The 17130-nt window shown below is 39.2% G+C and overlaps 2 protein-coding genes across 4 annotated transcripts in view; both read left to right on the forward strand.

Annotated features, from left to right (window-relative positions):
- Positions 1-269: 269 nt before the first annotated feature.
- On the forward strand, positions 270-2214 carry LOC128202325 (skin secretory protein xP2-like). The gene is made up of 3 exons (XM_052902250.1): positions 270-371; positions 1229-2154; positions 2199-2214. Exons 1-3 carry the CDS (start codon positions 270-272, stop codon positions 2212-2214), a joined length of 1044 nt encoding a protein of 347 aa, XP_052758210.1.
- LOC113519916 (uncharacterized) overlaps positions 1730-17130 on the forward strand; it is a 126153-nt gene continuing 110752 nt past the window's right edge. For 2 of the 3 annotated variants that reach the window (XM_052902231.1, XM_052902230.1), the window contains exon 1: positions 1730-5052. In XM_052902231.1, the coding sequence (XP_052758191.1) occupies positions 2219-5052 (2834 nt within the window). In that variant the 5' untranslated portion in view covers positions 1730-2218. The remainder of the gene's footprint in view (positions 5053-17130) is intronic. The other variant, XM_052902229.1, reaches the window with a different exon arrangement.

Below are 17130 nucleotides of genomic sequence, written 5' to 3' on the forward strand. Positions count from 1 at the left end.
TAACCCCGCCTGCACTATCGATGTACACTAACTGGGTATCAGGGAGGGATAAGTTTTTTTTTTTTTTTTATATATATAATTGACAAAAAAGGAAAGTGGTAACAGTCACCTATAGACAGGTGAAGCATGATGATGATGAAGTCAAATCATTGTCGAGCGCGTAGAGATCTTGAGAGAATATATTGCTGGTAATGGTGCCACTAGGTCCCATGACTAACGACTAACAACAACCCCCCCCCTTCTTGAGGAGTCACGTCAGGCACGGAGGCATGTGTGGCGACCTCTGCCACGGCTCAAGTCCGGCCGGGGGCGTGCCGGAGACGCGCGACCGTGGACGCGCGCCCCACAGATATGGATTTAAGATTAACGAGGCCACGTAAACGTGCAGTGTGGCCATCTTCAAAGTGCAGATTTTTGCTAAAAATCTATCAAATCTGAAAGTGATTTATTTATTTTTAGCTAATTTTGACAAGAAATCTCTTGACTCTGCATATGATAAGATTCTATTAAAAAATAATGGTTAAATATTTAAAAAAAAATTAAATCTTATAGTCTGCCTGATAAATTAAAATAATTTTTACTTTAATATATTTTTAATATAAAAGAAAATAAAATGGTAATTTTATGATTTTATTATATATTTTTCTATTGATTCTATTGGTCAGTTCGGAATGTAATTTCAGATAAGAAACCTAGTTTTTTTTAACATACGCAAGTTAAACTTTCCAAGTTATTTTACGTTTAACAAATTAACAAATAGCACTAAAACATAAACTCTTATAATTTTATAAACTAAGCAATGCTAGGCAAAATGTATAAAATTTAAGCATTTTTTTGTTTAGATAAAATCAATAAAAAAAAATTTTCTTTCGTAAACACGATATTTTCCTCATGAAAGCTATCAAGCGTTATTTTCTTTATCGCTAAATGTATTCATGAATAAAATTAATTGTATTTTTAAACCATAATAATTATTTGAAATATTAATAGCAAAACTCATTATCGGGTATTTGAAATACGAATTATTAATTACAATTTTAGGAGATAATTGAAACACAAATACCAAATATGTATTTGTACTTTAATTACAAGTAATTTAAATATTTCCCAGGCCTTTAACTAAGTAATGAAATATTAGAAATAATTTCTACTAAACTAAATTAAACTCAGAGTAATATTATGTACATTATTTCAATACGCGCTACAGCATAAGTGCTAAAATGGCAAGAAAGTGCCAGTTACGGTCACACTTGTAAAACGCGGGCGCGGCGAGGCACGGCGAGGCGCGGGTGTGACGCGAGGGCCGGGGCGCGCGGCGTGTTTACACGCGGGTGCAGGCGGCAGGCGGCAGGCGGCGGGTGCAGCGGGCGGCGATCGATGCTGGGCGGGGCGAGCGCCGCGCGCCGCGCCCGGCGCCAGTCCGCCTCGGGGCCGCGTCCGCGCGGTCGTCGCCTGTCGCTGTCGCTGTCCGCTGCGGCGCGCCGGAGTGTCTCCGCGACCGCGGGCGCCCGGCGGCGGCGGCGAGCCTCGCGCCGCCCGCCCCCGCGCCCATGCCGCGCCCGCCCGCCGCTCGCCCGCCCGCAGCCGCAGCGCGCCCGCTCCCGCGCCCGCGCCCGCCGCCGCCCGCCGCCGCGCGCGCAGCCTGGCCGCCCGCGCCGGCGCACCCGCCGCCGCCGCGCCCGCGCCCGCGCCTGCACCTCGTCTGCGCCCCGTCTTCCTCTGGGCTCGCCAGCACGACGGCACCGTGCAGGAGGTCCACTGCGAGGACTACGACCCGCGAAATCGTATTCGTATAGCGCGCACCCCGAACGGTTGGCGCGTGATCCCGCGGACGGAGATCTACAACTCGATCCGTGTGCCGGCGCCGCCGCCGCGCGAGCGCAAGGAGCGCCGCCGCCGCGGCCGCTCGGGCAGGTCGCGCCGGAGAAGGGTCGACCGCCCGGACCGGGGGGCCGAGCAGTGCGCCGAGCCGGCCACGGTCCAGCCCGCGTGGCTAGCTCCCGATCTGGAGTCACACATCCCCTCGCACACGATCGCGGTGCCGCGAGTGGTGCAGCAGCCTCCGCCTCCGGCGGAGCCCACCCCGCTGGACAACTTGCTAGCGGTGGCCGAACTGGAGTTTAATCAGCAGCGCGGTGAAGAACTTGAGTTGGAGTTGCAGGCGTCTACGAACGGTCAGTACGCGTTCTTACCCGAAGAGGAAGTGGCGCGTGACGTGATGTCCTTCGAACTTGGAGAACCGAAGGCAGATGAGATGTTTTTCGAGCGTAAAACACATGCACCGGAACGCACAGTGGAGGAGGACACTTTTCCGAATGACATGGTCGTGCATAAGGACTTGTTTGATACGATTAGCGAAGCACATTACTTGCCAGAACTAGGTGGTCCGCATGATGAAGCGCTATTGGAATCTCTGGTCGAGAAAGGCTGTGAAGATAATCAAATACTAGGGCAGGCGCTGGACAAGCTCGCTCATCTCGTTCATGGCTCTGGTGATTATGCTGAGGAGGAAGAAGATATGTTATTAGGTGGTGCACCAGTCGCAGATATCATTGATCGACTGGAACAATCGTTAGAGTCACCAGGCCGTAGTAGTATTACTGCTGCGCAAGGTCTTCTTCATCTTCATCATATTGGTGATCATCTTCCTCCACCGGAACACCAGCAATCCGTTGAACAAACGTATATGTCAGATGAAGTGTTTGTGCCAGATCCACCAGCGGAATGCACGATTGAAACGTTAAATACCGGATCAGAATTGCAAGAACCAAATGAAGTTAACCATTTAGATTACGATCATAATGCTGAAAAGAGGCTACAGAGTGATATCGATAACTCTGACATATTGTATACTGAAAATGTACCTGACACTCAAGAAACTTATGAAGAACAACAGTCACAATCAGTACCCGATCAAAGTGATACCATGGTATCAAGTGAAACGCATAATGATGATTCAAGTGTAAATATTAGTGAACAAGTGGAGAAAGATGAAATAAATAATGCGGAAATGTGTGACTTAAATGATCAATCCTCTGTTGCACCTGAGATTACATCAGTAGATTTTGCGAAAGATTTAGAACAGACGTCTAACAATGAAGAATTAGTGCCAACGGATTTGAGTATAAAACATGTCGAGAAAAATATTTCACCTGTTGTCGTGGCAAGTGCTGCAGAAACCACGAATGCAGCAGAAGACAGTTTATCAGATAAAAGTGATGAACAACCTAAGGATTTGAGTGTACATCGTAGGTTACCCACTCCGCATGCGTCGCCGAGAAGGATAGAAATACCGCGAGCACCTTCTAGAGAATCGGATGCTATGCAATCCCCACAGCCTAGTGGTATTCCCGCTGTGCCGTCATCACCAGAAATATTCACTATGCCACTTACAAAAAGCAAACAAACATTATTTTTAGAAACACTTTTATCGTCGCCGTCTCCTAAAATGTATACGTCTGAAGTCACGATAACTAAACAACAGTGTGAGCCATTAAATTTGGGTAAACACAGAAAATCTGCCAGTCCTACTGTGTCTAGTTGCTCAGATGAAATAAGAAAGTTAAACAAAGATTTTGGTGAACCACAAGAGAAAAGAATAAAGCGTGAGTCCTCAGAAGACTTAGCAAAAATTAGTAAAGTATTTAATAAATGCAGTGATGACCACGAGTCTAAACAGAAAAAGCCAGATCGACCAACACATAAATCGGGTACAGAAGCATCCCCAATGAAACAGTTACACGTTTTAAAGACAAGCCCAGATTTTAACATTCCAGATCCTTTATTAATACCAAAAGACAAACTTAATGATATTTTAGAAGCACCTGGGAGAGAAATCCCAGCATTATTAATACAAAGGCCAGAATTAAGATTACCCGAAGCGTTTGCATTCCCAGCTGTACTACAAGATCCCGAGATACTCGTCGTATCGTTACAACAGTTAGAAAACATAATCGAGAATGATGCCAAAAATCAGCTAACATCTCCTAAGGTGAAAGAACCAAAACCGGCTTCTGTAAAAAGTACGCCTAGTAGCGAACAAACACGCACGACGCCGCAACCTGATCAAACAAGCCAGCCAAAACCTATCCCATCGATGGATGCTCTTGCTGGCGACATCGACGCTGCGACATCAGCAGCTCTCAATCAGATGTTGTGGTTACCCTATCTCAGTCAGTTAGAAGCAATGGCTGCTTGTTCACAAAATATGGACTTTTTAAAAGCCCTAAATTCATCCGGATATACAGGGTCAAATTATCCAGACTTATCTCAGATGTTTAATCCTTCCGCCAGATTTATGGGCCCCACCGGATTTCCTATGATGCCCCCTATGGACTATGACAATCGGTTACAATTTGCGATGTGGCAAGAAGCAATGAATCATGCGAACGCATCACAAAGACAGAAGCCCAGTGCTATGGAAGCTCAGATGAAAGAATTGGCATCTAAAACAAGTGACGTTCAGAATCCCTATGTTCACTCGACAAAGAATCATCAAAGTAAACCACATTCGTCAGCTCGCACTAGCCCAATAGCCCATAATTACAACAGCAACCAGCGGTCGATGGCACACAATCCATTCCTCCAGAGCATGTATCCCGGAATGAATCCAAACATCCGACCTAACATGCCACTGCCGGGGCTTCAGATACCCTACTTCAACCCAAATATGATGGGGAGTCAACGGTCCCCAAGAACAGGACAACAGAAGAGTCCAACATCACCGTACTACCCGAACAACAATTATCTGCAATCAATAAAACAATCTGAAACACAGTCGAGTCAAAGAAGTAGCAGCACTAGTTCTCAAGAGTCTCCGCGGCCAAGGATCAGTGTGAAATCCCTACAAAACCTTTTGGAGCCTACGGCAGCCGCTGCATCCGGGGTGGGCACCTCGAGAAGGTCTGCCAACCCCCCTGCAGCTTCTATGGGCCGACGGAGAGATGAACCGGAAGTTGGCAGCACTACACCATTAGGGGAGCCACCGCCGCATCTCCCACCGCATCCTCATGATCCATCATCATTCCATCTTTGGCACCCGTTATTTGGCAAGTGAGTACGTTAATATTTCGCATACTATTTTGTATTTCTTTATCGAAATAATATACTATATATTTTTTCATTCAGATGCTGATCTAGTCGGCTGGGTCACATCTGAGTGAATTGCTCTAATTAAATGTTTACTTTAATTGCTTTTCTTTTTTTACTAACATAGTTTGTAAGGAAATGTTACTAACAAAATGGACCAAATTGTAGTCTGAATTATAAAGTGTTATTATTATATTTATGCTGTTACTCCATCAAACTACGAGATTTCATATTATTGCCCCGTATTATTTGGGTTGTTTATTTATGTAATAGTTTATTGGGTCAGACAGGCGGTCCATTTGAGAATCAATAGATCTTAAAATAGCGTGTCGGGTTCAATGTTCACACACGCGGGTCATTTGTGTGCAAAACGGTGTCCCACCCCGCTTACATACTTACGAGTCGCGACAAATTTGCCCCCGAACGTATTATCCTGTTACTATAAATCCATAACAGTAGATAGATAGATAGATAATTTATTTGCATTACTTACAGCACACAAATTACAATACAAACATACACATAATACACTGTAAAAGAAATAAAAGAATGAAAATAAAATAAAGCAACAAAACAAAAAAAAAAAAACAAAAAGCAAAATATATAAACCAACAATTTCCTTTCTTTTCTTTCCTTCACGCGTGTGCCATAGTAACACAAAATGGCCACAACTCAGTTTATTGCTTTGCCCTTAAACGAGCAAAACACTGATATTCTGTTGTGGCCAAGAGTCAGTCGCGAAATTCCTTATTAAAAATAATAATAAAAAGAAATATAAATAAAATGCATTGTGTGTCCATTACATTCGCTTCTATTTGATATTATATTCTAAATAAATAAATAACATAGACGAGGGGTAGTCAGAGGTCACTTTCTGTCACATTCAGGCATTCAGGCAATAAATATTTCCGCTACGTACCTATTAGTTATGCCAATTTATTGTTTATTAATTAAAAAAAAATTAAGTTCTTTTTTAAAAATGTGTTTAGTTTTAGTGTCGTAAAAATTTTTGTAGTTACGTAAAATGTTTACTTTAGAAACAGTGACATGTCAAAAATAATGATACAAGCGTAGTTATATTAAATTCCACACAAACTTTTTTTCATAACAGTTTTTTCAAAATTTTTTCATCTTCACATAATACTAGGAAAACTGTATGAATAGAGCTTTTTTTATGATGGAAAACTGATGATAAAAAAATATTTAAATAATTTAAATCACAATTCACTTTTAAAGTCGTAATAAAACTGTTCCCTTCCCATAAATGCTTTAACGAACGAACGTCCAACTCATTAGGTATTAAACGTCTAAAAAACAAAATGACACGCTAAAAAAGATTATTTCCACAGAGACTGTGGTATTTTTAGATAAATACTAGGTATTTATATGAACATAACACAGTCTATATATTTTTTAACACATTACTGTCCGTTACTTCATACGCTTGGACTTCAAAAGTAGAAAATCTATTAAAATGGAGCACTCCTGATTGGTGTGTCAAAATAAAATATACATCAAATTTTAAGTTACACCTTCAGGAATGCAACTGTAAAAATCGCATTGAAATTAGCGCAGTAATTTTTGCGTGATGTCGGAACAAACATACAGGCAGATAAAATTTTAAATATACTGTTTTGTCGCATATTGGGGTCTTATTAAGACCCTTCCTATCAAATTAAATTTATTTAAACGTTTTTTAAACAGAATTAATTATCATTTATCCACTAGCGTAGTTTCGCGTGAAACCTTAATTTATTTAACCCAATCGTCATTGAAGAGGTATTAAGAGGCCATGGTAACATAATTTTATGTATGTCTCACACGCACATTAGTGTCGTCTAGTCGAAATTTAATTTTATATGAAGGTGCAAATTTCTGAAATTACTTTTTTTTAGTGGATTATAATGAAATGGCAACCCAATGGTATACGCTGGCGGGGTACCAGGGATGATAGATGAGAATTAAAAGGCAGCTATGCCTTTTATTGATCATCATATGTTTGAATTATCATAGACCTTTAAAATAACCTATGCCCACTGCTGGACTCACAACTATTTCCATAAAAGAAAGGTGTTTTAATCAATATTTTTTTAAATTTATTTCTATAAGTCTTGACCCGAGACTTTCCATGTCCGGAACATATTGTTACTAACCAGACTAAAAGGCATACTATATAAGTATTCATTCATTTTCATTTAAGAGTTTCCTCTTGTCGTTGCAACTAATTCATGCATCTTCCTCCAGCCAGCTCTATCCCAGGCCATATCCTTTATCTCCCTATACGACATGATGCCTAGTGTTTCCTTTATCTGTCCCATGTAGTTAATCCTCGGTCTTCCTGTTCCTCTTTTGACCTCTAAATTATTATATAAATTTATATAAGTATTAAGCTTTATAAAATGCAATGGATAAACGAATAAATATATTATCTTTCATCTAATAACGTTACCCGTCTAGCTACATTGGCAGAACCATAAAACAAACACAGTTATCTCGTATGACGCAATACTAATGTTCTAATTGAATAACCGAACGTCCAGCTCAATGGTCCACTCATTTAACAAAGCGCGTTTGTTTTAACTAACAAGAGTGCCGAGTTAAAATTAGCAAATATATATTTTTTATAGTACAAAAAGCGTTTCCTATAATGCAATTACAACAGTCAATAATACAACAAGCGTTTTCTATAATGCATCGAACATGTTATATAATGCAACGAGCATTTTTATAATACACGAAGCATGTTTCATAATACTACTTATATGTTATGTAATACAACAAGCACATATTATAATAAAACGAGCATTTTCTATAATACACGAAGTAAGTTTCATAATACCACAAATATGTTCTGTAATACAACAAGCACCTTATATAGTACAATGCATATTTTCTATAACACATGAAGCATGTTTTATAATGCAACAAATATGTTTTGTAATACAACAAGCACCTTATATAATATAACAAGCATTACCTATAATACATGAAGCATGTTTCATAATACGACGAAAATGTTTTGTAATACAACAAGCACCTTATATAATATAACAAGCATTACCTATAATACATGAAGCATGTTTCATAATACGACGAAAATGTTTTGTAATACAACAAGCACCTTATATAATATAACAAGCATTACCTATAATACGTGAAGCATGTTTCATAATACGACGAATACGTTCTGTAATACAACAAGCATATTATATAATGCAACCAGCATTTTCTATAATACGAGGTCTGTCCGGAAAGTTCGTATAAAAGTGTTCTGGAATGCGAGAAAGAGGAGTGGGGAGGCCAGGTAAGCGCAGGACCCCTTCCTTATGTCCCTAACAATGCTTCAGTTCTGGTCTGACCGCCGTCCGGTGCGAACTGGCTTGTCACGCCATCTGTGAAGTTACCTCTTAACGAAACCCCGTCGGCATGGAGCCCGCTTCCGTTGAAGAGCAGCGCGTCGTAATCAAGTTTCTCTCGAAACTCGGCAAGAATGGCCGTGAAATTTTTGCCGATCTCAGAACAGTTTATGAGGATGATGCTGTGAAGGAACCAACCGTCCACAAGTGGCTAAAAAGATTCAGAGAGGGCCGAGACAATGTTGATTGTTTTTTTCGATGTTCGGGAGATTGTCCATCAAGAATTCGTCCCTCCAGGCCAGACAGTTGATGGAAAATTCTACGTCGATGTGCTCAGACGCCTCAAAGCTCGTGTGGCACGAGTTCGTCCAGAATTGGCGCGAGAGGGGCGTTGGATTCTTCACCACGACAATGCCCCTGCCCACACCTCTCTTGTTGTCCGTGAGTTTTTGAGTAAAAATTCCATTACGGTGACCGAACACCCCCCTATTCGCCGGATTTGGCCCCGTGTGACTTCTTCTTGTTCCCAAAAACCAAATTGGTACTTCGGGGGCGGCATTTGGGGGACATAAATGAGATAAAAAAAGCTACGACGGGGCAGCTGAGAAACCTACAACCAGAGGACTTTCAAGGAGCCTTCTCACAGTGGAAACGGCGTTGGCACAAGTGCATTATGTCACAGGGGGAGTACTTTGAAGGGGATAAAATTGATTTACCTGAATAATTGTAAAATAAAATTTTTAAAAACTTTTATACGTACTTTCCGGACAAACCTCGTACATCGAGCATTTTTTACTAAGATAGCAATGATGATAACAATTCTTCTTGATAGGAAACTATGAACATTCACTACATCATGTTCTTCATCCGGGTATTGTTTGCGAATGCCAAACCTTGTGAAGTGATAAAAAACTTAAATCCTAGTATCCAGTGATTTTACTATAATATATTTAAGCAGTTCTGTTTAAGCAGAGTATACAGTGTCTCTTCGTTGAAATTGGGACACAGGATGCGAACATGCTTCTTGACGACGATAATCAATAAGTGTGACAGAGGTATCCATTCGAATAATTTATACAAATTTATGCAAATAATGTTATCCATCTTGTTTGTGCATTGTTCCTTCACAGAAAAAATGTATAGGATAAAATATATAGGCGCATCGATACTAAACGCGCCGGGATGGGTGAGTCAATCAATATTCTCGTAGTACGATGATTCTGCGTCAAGCCGGACTCGTCACATCAACCTATCAATACGTATAATAAAATCGTAAATGGTCGCTGTCTGTACTAGAAGATATATTAGAAAAACTATTATAGGGGGCTTTTTTTTAATGGGTGATATTGGTATGGCAATCGGTAAACACTGGCGGGGCACCAGTGATAGATGACTGATGAGGATGAAAGCAGATCAGTTAGCCTATCCTGACGAATTCAACTAGAATTAGCCACGATGCTTTCCAGGAAGGAACTACGTGGAGGTCGACCTGACAGGGTATATTGATAGTAATAGGGCTATTTGACCCTATTACGGAACCACACAGCGTATTACGTAAAAATAAAAACAATAAAAAAAAAATGGTCGCATAATTAACTTGTAAAAAAAATATTCGCCATTACGTCATTGGCAAAGGCTATTTATCAATATTAATTATTAGGGGCGTTAATTTATATTTGTTATCGCGTCAATTTATCACAATGATGAAATAGCAATATTAATAACTTCATTGAAAATACATTTAAATGGTTCCACCCACACAGAGAGACCTGGACACGGATAAATTTGAATATGGAAATTAGTTTCTTTTTTTAAAATATTTTTTTTTTTTATAGAATCCATTAATCAAACCGAAATAATTTGGCGCCAAACCTAAACTTAGATTATAATTTTAAAACTTATTTTATTTAAATAAATATGTTTTTAAAGTGTTTTTTTTTTCTATTGTGGTTATGTATTTAAGACATTTATATACATACACACATATCTGTCACGCCTATCTCCCATTAGGGTAGGCAGAAACAATGGAATGCCAAAATGCCTTAATTCAAACAAGCCTCTTTCGATTTCTTCACATTCAAGTTTGTATATGAAAAAACAACATTCATCCATTCATTCATTGCTTCTCAAAAAAGAACTTTAATTATGACAAAATTAGTATCACTTTTTTTTTTTATTTTTAATTTGTACATTTTTTAAATTCTCCCTCAAGTATTTATCAGAGAGAGACTTTGTACAAAAGTCGTTTGCTTGTACACCTCTGTCCCATTCGTGTTTCAACCGTGAATCAGTTGTGTTTGCATGGCTGTGTTTCGGTTTGAAGGGTGGGATTAGGCAGTGAATTTACAGGGTACAGACGAATAACAACTGTGTCCTCAGATATGCATGGGAAGTATCATGGAAGAAACAGTATATTTGTTATAGTTGACTCTGTAATGTCCATGGTACTGCTCATGTCTATAGGCGACGGTAAACACTTACCATCAGATGGGCCGTCAGCTTGTTTCCCATTCTAAGCTGCATAAAAAAAAAACCTACACGCGGAATCTACACCTATCCTCCTGGAAAACCTCGTGATTTATTTATTGCTAAATTTGTCATGATGGGCCAACTGATCTAATTCATCCTAACCTACAGTGCAGACAGGAGTAGCTAATCCATTATCATCCATTAAAAAAAGCACGAACGCTCTTGTCATAAATCTTATCATTAGGGGTCTGTCTATTGATGATACCACACCCCTTTAATATCAGGCTTCCGTCTGCCTATCCACTTATTTGGCATGCTCATTGCATTTGGAATGAAAATCTTCCATTTGGAATAGTTTTTCATCAAATATACTTAATTACATGCATTTTTTATGACTAAAAAAAGATGGAGGTTCATCAATTTTCACCTGATGGAAAGTGGTAACCGTCGCCTATAGACATGAGCAGTACCATGGACATAACAGAGTATACTGTTTCGCCTATGATACCCGCCATGCGTTGCCATTCCTGAGGACTCAGATGTTATTCCTCTGTACCCTGTGAATTCACTGCCATATCCCACCCTCCAAACCGAAATACAGCCATGCAAACACAACTGCTTCACGGTAGAAACACGAATGGGACAGAGGTGGCTTAGCAAATGACTTTTGTACAAAGTCTCCCTCTGGTAAATTTATGCCGAGCACACACGGCGATTTAGAATAAATAATAGTCTATGTAGAATTTTCTATCTAAAGTGTCTAAACACATGGTGGAGATACGAAGTTTTCCGCTTTTTAGATACCTACATAAACAGATAAACACACATTATTCTCTATTAACGTCCATTTGCATCTGTACATGTAAATTACAGTCTATAACATAGATATGCATTTAAATAGATATCGCATCGACATGCACAAGTGCTCTTATGTATAGTTTGTTTCGCAGATTATGGTCAAAAGAGCGTTTATGTCAAAACATTTTTTTTTTTTATACAACTTAAAATGGCGAACAAGCTGACGGCCCACCTAATGGAAAGTGGTAACCGTCGCCTATAGACATGAGCAGTGCCATGGACATAACAGAGTATACTGTTTCGCCCATGACGCCCCCCAATGCGTTGCCATTCCTGAGGACTCAGGTGTTATTCCTCTATTCCCAGTAAATTCACGCCATATCCCACCCTTCAAACCGAAACACAACCATACAAACGCTACTGATGAATTCGTCAAGAATTAAACATGGTAGTTTCCAGGGGAAACCGCGTGGAGGTCAACCTGAAAGAGTATATTGCTAGTAATGGGGCTATTAGACTCCATTACTAACAATCCCTTCCCCCCCCCCCTTACTTGTTGCGGGGTTATTGTAAAATTGTAGTATCTTCTAAGATGTTAATTGAAATTAAATAAAGTCAAGAACAATTTTGTTCATAATTAAATACTCTTAATCGACTACACATTTATTTGGATAAGGATTAATACAATATATTACATATTTTAACCTGTCAATGCATTTTATTTTTATTTCTGTGTACACCTAAAAATATTGAAAAAAATCACAACTGTTAAACAGCAAAATTATGCATTTTCTGCAAGCTTTTCGATTTACACGGTTTTGACTTGAAAATTTTTAATTTTCGATTTACACGTTTTCCTCAGGAACGTATCTACCGTGTAAATCGGGGGATAGGTGTATTATTATGTTGATAAAACTCTTTGGCAAATAATTGATAATAACTCATTAATTTCGACCAAATTTGATTACCATAAAAAATGTTACAGTGAGTCAATTTTAAAAGACAGACATATACTGTCGCGAAAATTTTTTTTAGATCATTTAAAGAGAATTAATTCTTTCATACATATTTTTTGGGTAACTTGAACCGTTTACGCAGCGCACGCAATAGAAGCCCTGAAGAATGAATAATTTTCCCCGTTTTTGCAACATTTTTCACAAATGCTTCGCTCCTATTGGTCGCAGCGTAATGTTATATGCCTGAAGCTTATTCTTGCATGCAAAAACTACTGAATGGATTTTATTTTATTATAATAATATATTATTAATAATATTATATAAATAAATAAATAAATATTAAAATTTGTTACACGAATAAGTAATAATCTAACTTAATACATAGGATACTTTTTAAACTGTTTCGGCTAGTTGCCAAGCGTGGCAACTACTGACAAACCCCTCCTTATGGGGGAGGCCTATTTTTATCAGTGAACAGATATGATGATGACGATTACAACGCTATCTATGAAAGACGATTTGCAACCGAAAAATATATATTTTTGCATCTAGTTGAATATGTTATACTTTAGTTTTTATAGTTTGCGTTATCTATCTTCATTTAGTCTATGTTCAGTAATGTAGGTCGCCATTAAAGCGCTGTAATTAACGGTTTAAATCTATGTCGGCCGTCTTAGTATTATCTAGAAACCTATTTGTATTAAGTACAGTTTAATGTATCTAGATGTATTAACATTTTAAAACGTATCTACAGTAATATATTAGAGCAAAAATATACCTAGTAGTTGATCTATTTGCAAATTTATCATATCTTGTTAAGTCAAACAATTATAGGTAATCAATCGATTTATGTTTTGTGCAACTCGCTTGGGTTTTTTTTTTTTTAATAGATGATAATGGAATGGTGACCCCACCCGCGCTATCGGTATACACCGGCGGGGCACAGTCCTATTGTCAGTCCTATTGCTAGCCATACACCCTACCAGGTCGACCTCCACGCGGTCCGCCCTGGAAACCATCGTGTTGAATTCCTGGTGTATTCATCACGATGGGCTAACTGACCTACCTTTTCGGAAGGAAAAGGGTTATTAGTAATGGGGTCTAATTAACCCATTGCTAGCAATACACCCTGTCAGATCGACCTCCACGTGGTACAGAGGAATAACACCTGAGTCCTCAGGAATGGCAACACATGGGTGGTATCATGGGCGAAACCGTATACTCTGTTGTGTCCATGGTACTGCTCATGTCTATAGGCGACGGTTACCACTTTCCATCAGGTGGGCCGTCAGCTTGTTTGCCATTCTAAGTTGTATAAAAAAAAATTTCCTTAAGGAGACTCGGGTCGAAAGATGACATAATTTAAATCATGTCAACTTGACAGCTGGACAGAACACGCCCCGTTCCATTTGCATCCCGTTAAAAAAGTGATTTCCTCATCTCCAAAGCTGCCAACACACAAAACGGTGTAATCCAAAATCAATTACGATTCCGTAAATTATTTTCTATTATACTGTTTTTTTTGGAAGTTGGCAGCCATGAAAACTAATTAAGATGAAACTTCCGATGGTCTGTAATCCTAAAAGTTATTCCAGAATTTTTTTATTTTGCGTGGAGTCACTCTCAGTATATTTTTACAAGTACGAACTTAAAAAAATGGGCCAGCACAATATACCATCGAGGTCGTAGTGTTGCAAGTATCTGAGTCTGAAGAAAGCCCATGTCACAATAATAAATAAATTCCTATACGATATTTTCCGTCAGTTGTAAATCAATTTGGGAAATTCTTTTCTTATCCGAAAGGACATACTTATTTATTTATTTATTAATAGGCTAACTGGCTGCTGAGCAATCAGAGAATTGAGCATAGAAATAGCCTGATAAGTGGCAGCAAACTGAGCAGTACAGGTGCGAACCGGCGGCGAACTTATAGATTGGTCCCATAGAAATTTTATCAGAATAAGTTTAGTAGTTTAGTTTTGAAATCAAAATAATTGGCTTTGCCACAATTGGAGCCAGTTTCTTCTTTGGAACACAATCTTAAATTATAGATGAAGATGATGTCAGCCCTTAACTGTCCACTGCTAAACACAGACCTCCCATTTGAGTGTTTTGGCAATAGTTGTCACGCTTGGCAGGTTGGCAATCGTATACATGAGTATACGTTGGCAATCGAAACACAACTGCTTCACGATTGAAACACGAATAGGACAGAGGTACCCAAGCAAACGACTTTTGTACAAAGTCTCCCTCTGGTAATTAGTATTATACATTTACCCTTCATACGCTTTTTGTTTTTACCTAATGGTTAGCTGGTATCAATAAAGAATAAAAAAATAGTTGACCGTTGATATATATATATATATATATATATATATATATATATATATATATATATATATATATATATATACACGATTATTTACTTAAACTTTGCTAACTGTTAGAAAACTAGGCCACAAATTAAAATAATTAGAGGAAACCGTGGGAAGACGACGGCTGTCTGTCTTGAATCGTAATCCATTTTATAAAACGGTTTCATTAAAGTAAAATCAATATTATCGTAGGCGCAATCAATAGGAAAACTATATCATCCATATACTTTTTTTATGAGACCTAGAATTACAAACAAGCTGTCGTCCCACTTGAGGGAAAGTGGTAACCGTCGCCTATAGACACTATCATAGATATAACAGAATACCCATTGTACCCCTCATACGTTCGCGCCATTCCTGAGAACTACGATGTTATTGAAAACGCAGGTAGAGTTACCATTCCATTTTTATAATTTTACAAATACATTTTGCTGGGGATAAAAGGTTTTTTAGTAATTGGATCTAATAACCCCATTGCTAGCAATATACCCTTTCAAGTTGGCCTCCACACGGTTCCCCCTACCTCTGTTCAGTTCCCGGTAATTTCTCTACCATATCCCACCCTTCATACCGAAATACAGTCATGTAAGAACAAATGTTTTGCGGAAAACTCTGTCCCATTCGTGTTTCTGCAATGAAGCAGTTATGTTTGCATGGCTTTTTTTTCATACAACTTAGAATGGCAAACAAGCTGACGGCCCACCTGATGGAAAGTGGTAACCGTTGCCTATAGACGTGAGCAGTAGCATGGACATAACAGAGTATACTGTTTCGCCCATGATACCCCCCATGCGTTGCCATTCCTGAAGACTCAGGTGTTATTCCTCTGTACCTAGTAAATTCATTCCATATCCCACCCTTCAAACCGAAACACAGCCATGCAAACACAACTGCTTCACGATTAAAACACGAATAGAACAGAGGTAACCACGCAATCGACTTTTGTACAAAGTCTCCCTCTGATGAAAGGTGGAATATGGCTGTGAAATTACAGGGCACAAAGTCATAATACCTTAGTCTTACCAAAATATGGTATCATGGCTGGCAGAGTATACTCTGCTATATCCATGGTACTGTTCATGTTTATAGGCGATGGTTACCACTTTCCATCAGATGGGTGTTTCAGCTTATTTACCATACTGAGTTGCATAAAAAAGTCAAACAGAGGCGTCCATGCAGATGACCTTTATACAGTGTCGCTCTGGTAACCCTTACTTCTATTACTAACTTTATAAATAGTGAATTTGCTTATTACCTCTTGGTGCTCATATGGCTCAACCATTTAAACTGGGGGGAAGGGATTGTTAATAATGGAAACTAAGGGTCCGATTAAGCACAAAAGATCCCGATGGGTCGACATACAACTGTAAGGTGTTTTTTTTTTAATGGGTGATAATGAAATGGTAACCCCACCCGCGCTATCGGTATACACCGGCGGGGCACCAGTGAAGGATGATAGGTGGGGATGAAGTAGGTCAGTAAGCCCATCGTGACGAATTCAACAAGAATTGTTCACGATGGTTTCTAGGGGGAACCACGTGGAGTTCGACCTGATAGGGCATATTGCTAGCAATGGAGCTGTCAAAGTCCATTGCTAACAATCCCTTTCCCCCCGACATACAACTGTTAGGTGTTAGGTTTTGGAGATGTTTTAAGAGGGACACTACTGCCCATCACTCGCTCTCTGTAGTCGTCTCTTACGACACCCACGGGAAAGGAAGGGATGGCCTATTCTATGCCGGGACTACATGGCGATGACTATTTCTCACTGTCTATCAATGTCTCCCACGTACACAGACAAAGTCGCGAGTAAAGGACAGCGAAAATCGATGGTGAAAAGTATATTTTCTTTTTTTTTTTAAAATACACTACACTTTGATGGGCCAATAATTGGACATTGTGCCTATTTATTTACAATCTTTATCAAAGGGCTGACATTTTGATTTGCAAGAAATTGCATAATGATCGACTCGGGCATTCTTAGTCTTGTTATAGTCCATTATGGGCACTTTATAGCTAATAGGCAGATTATCAATCAATTTTATTTGATTTCCTCTGTATAAATAAATGGTAGGTTACTTAATCTAG

The sequence above is a fragment of the Galleria mellonella genome, unplaced genomic scaffold (genome assembly GCF_026898425.1).
Source record: "Galleria mellonella isolate WM207_F2 unplaced genomic scaffold, CSIRO_AGI_GalMel_v1 utg89, whole genome shotgun sequence".
Lineage (NCBI taxonomy): Eukaryota > Metazoa > Arthropoda > Insecta > Lepidoptera > Pyralidae > Galleria > Galleria mellonella.

Excerpts from the sequence above, each read along its gene's own strand:
- LOC128202325 (XM_052902250.1), top strand. The coding sequence starts at position 270 with ATGTGTGGCGACCTCTGCCACGGCTCAAGTCCGGCCGGGGGCGTGCCG. Across the intron at positions 372-1,228 it reads ATGGATTTAAGATTAACGAG|AAAGTGCCAGTTACGGTCAC; the intron begins GCCACGTAAACG and ends TAAAATGGCAAG.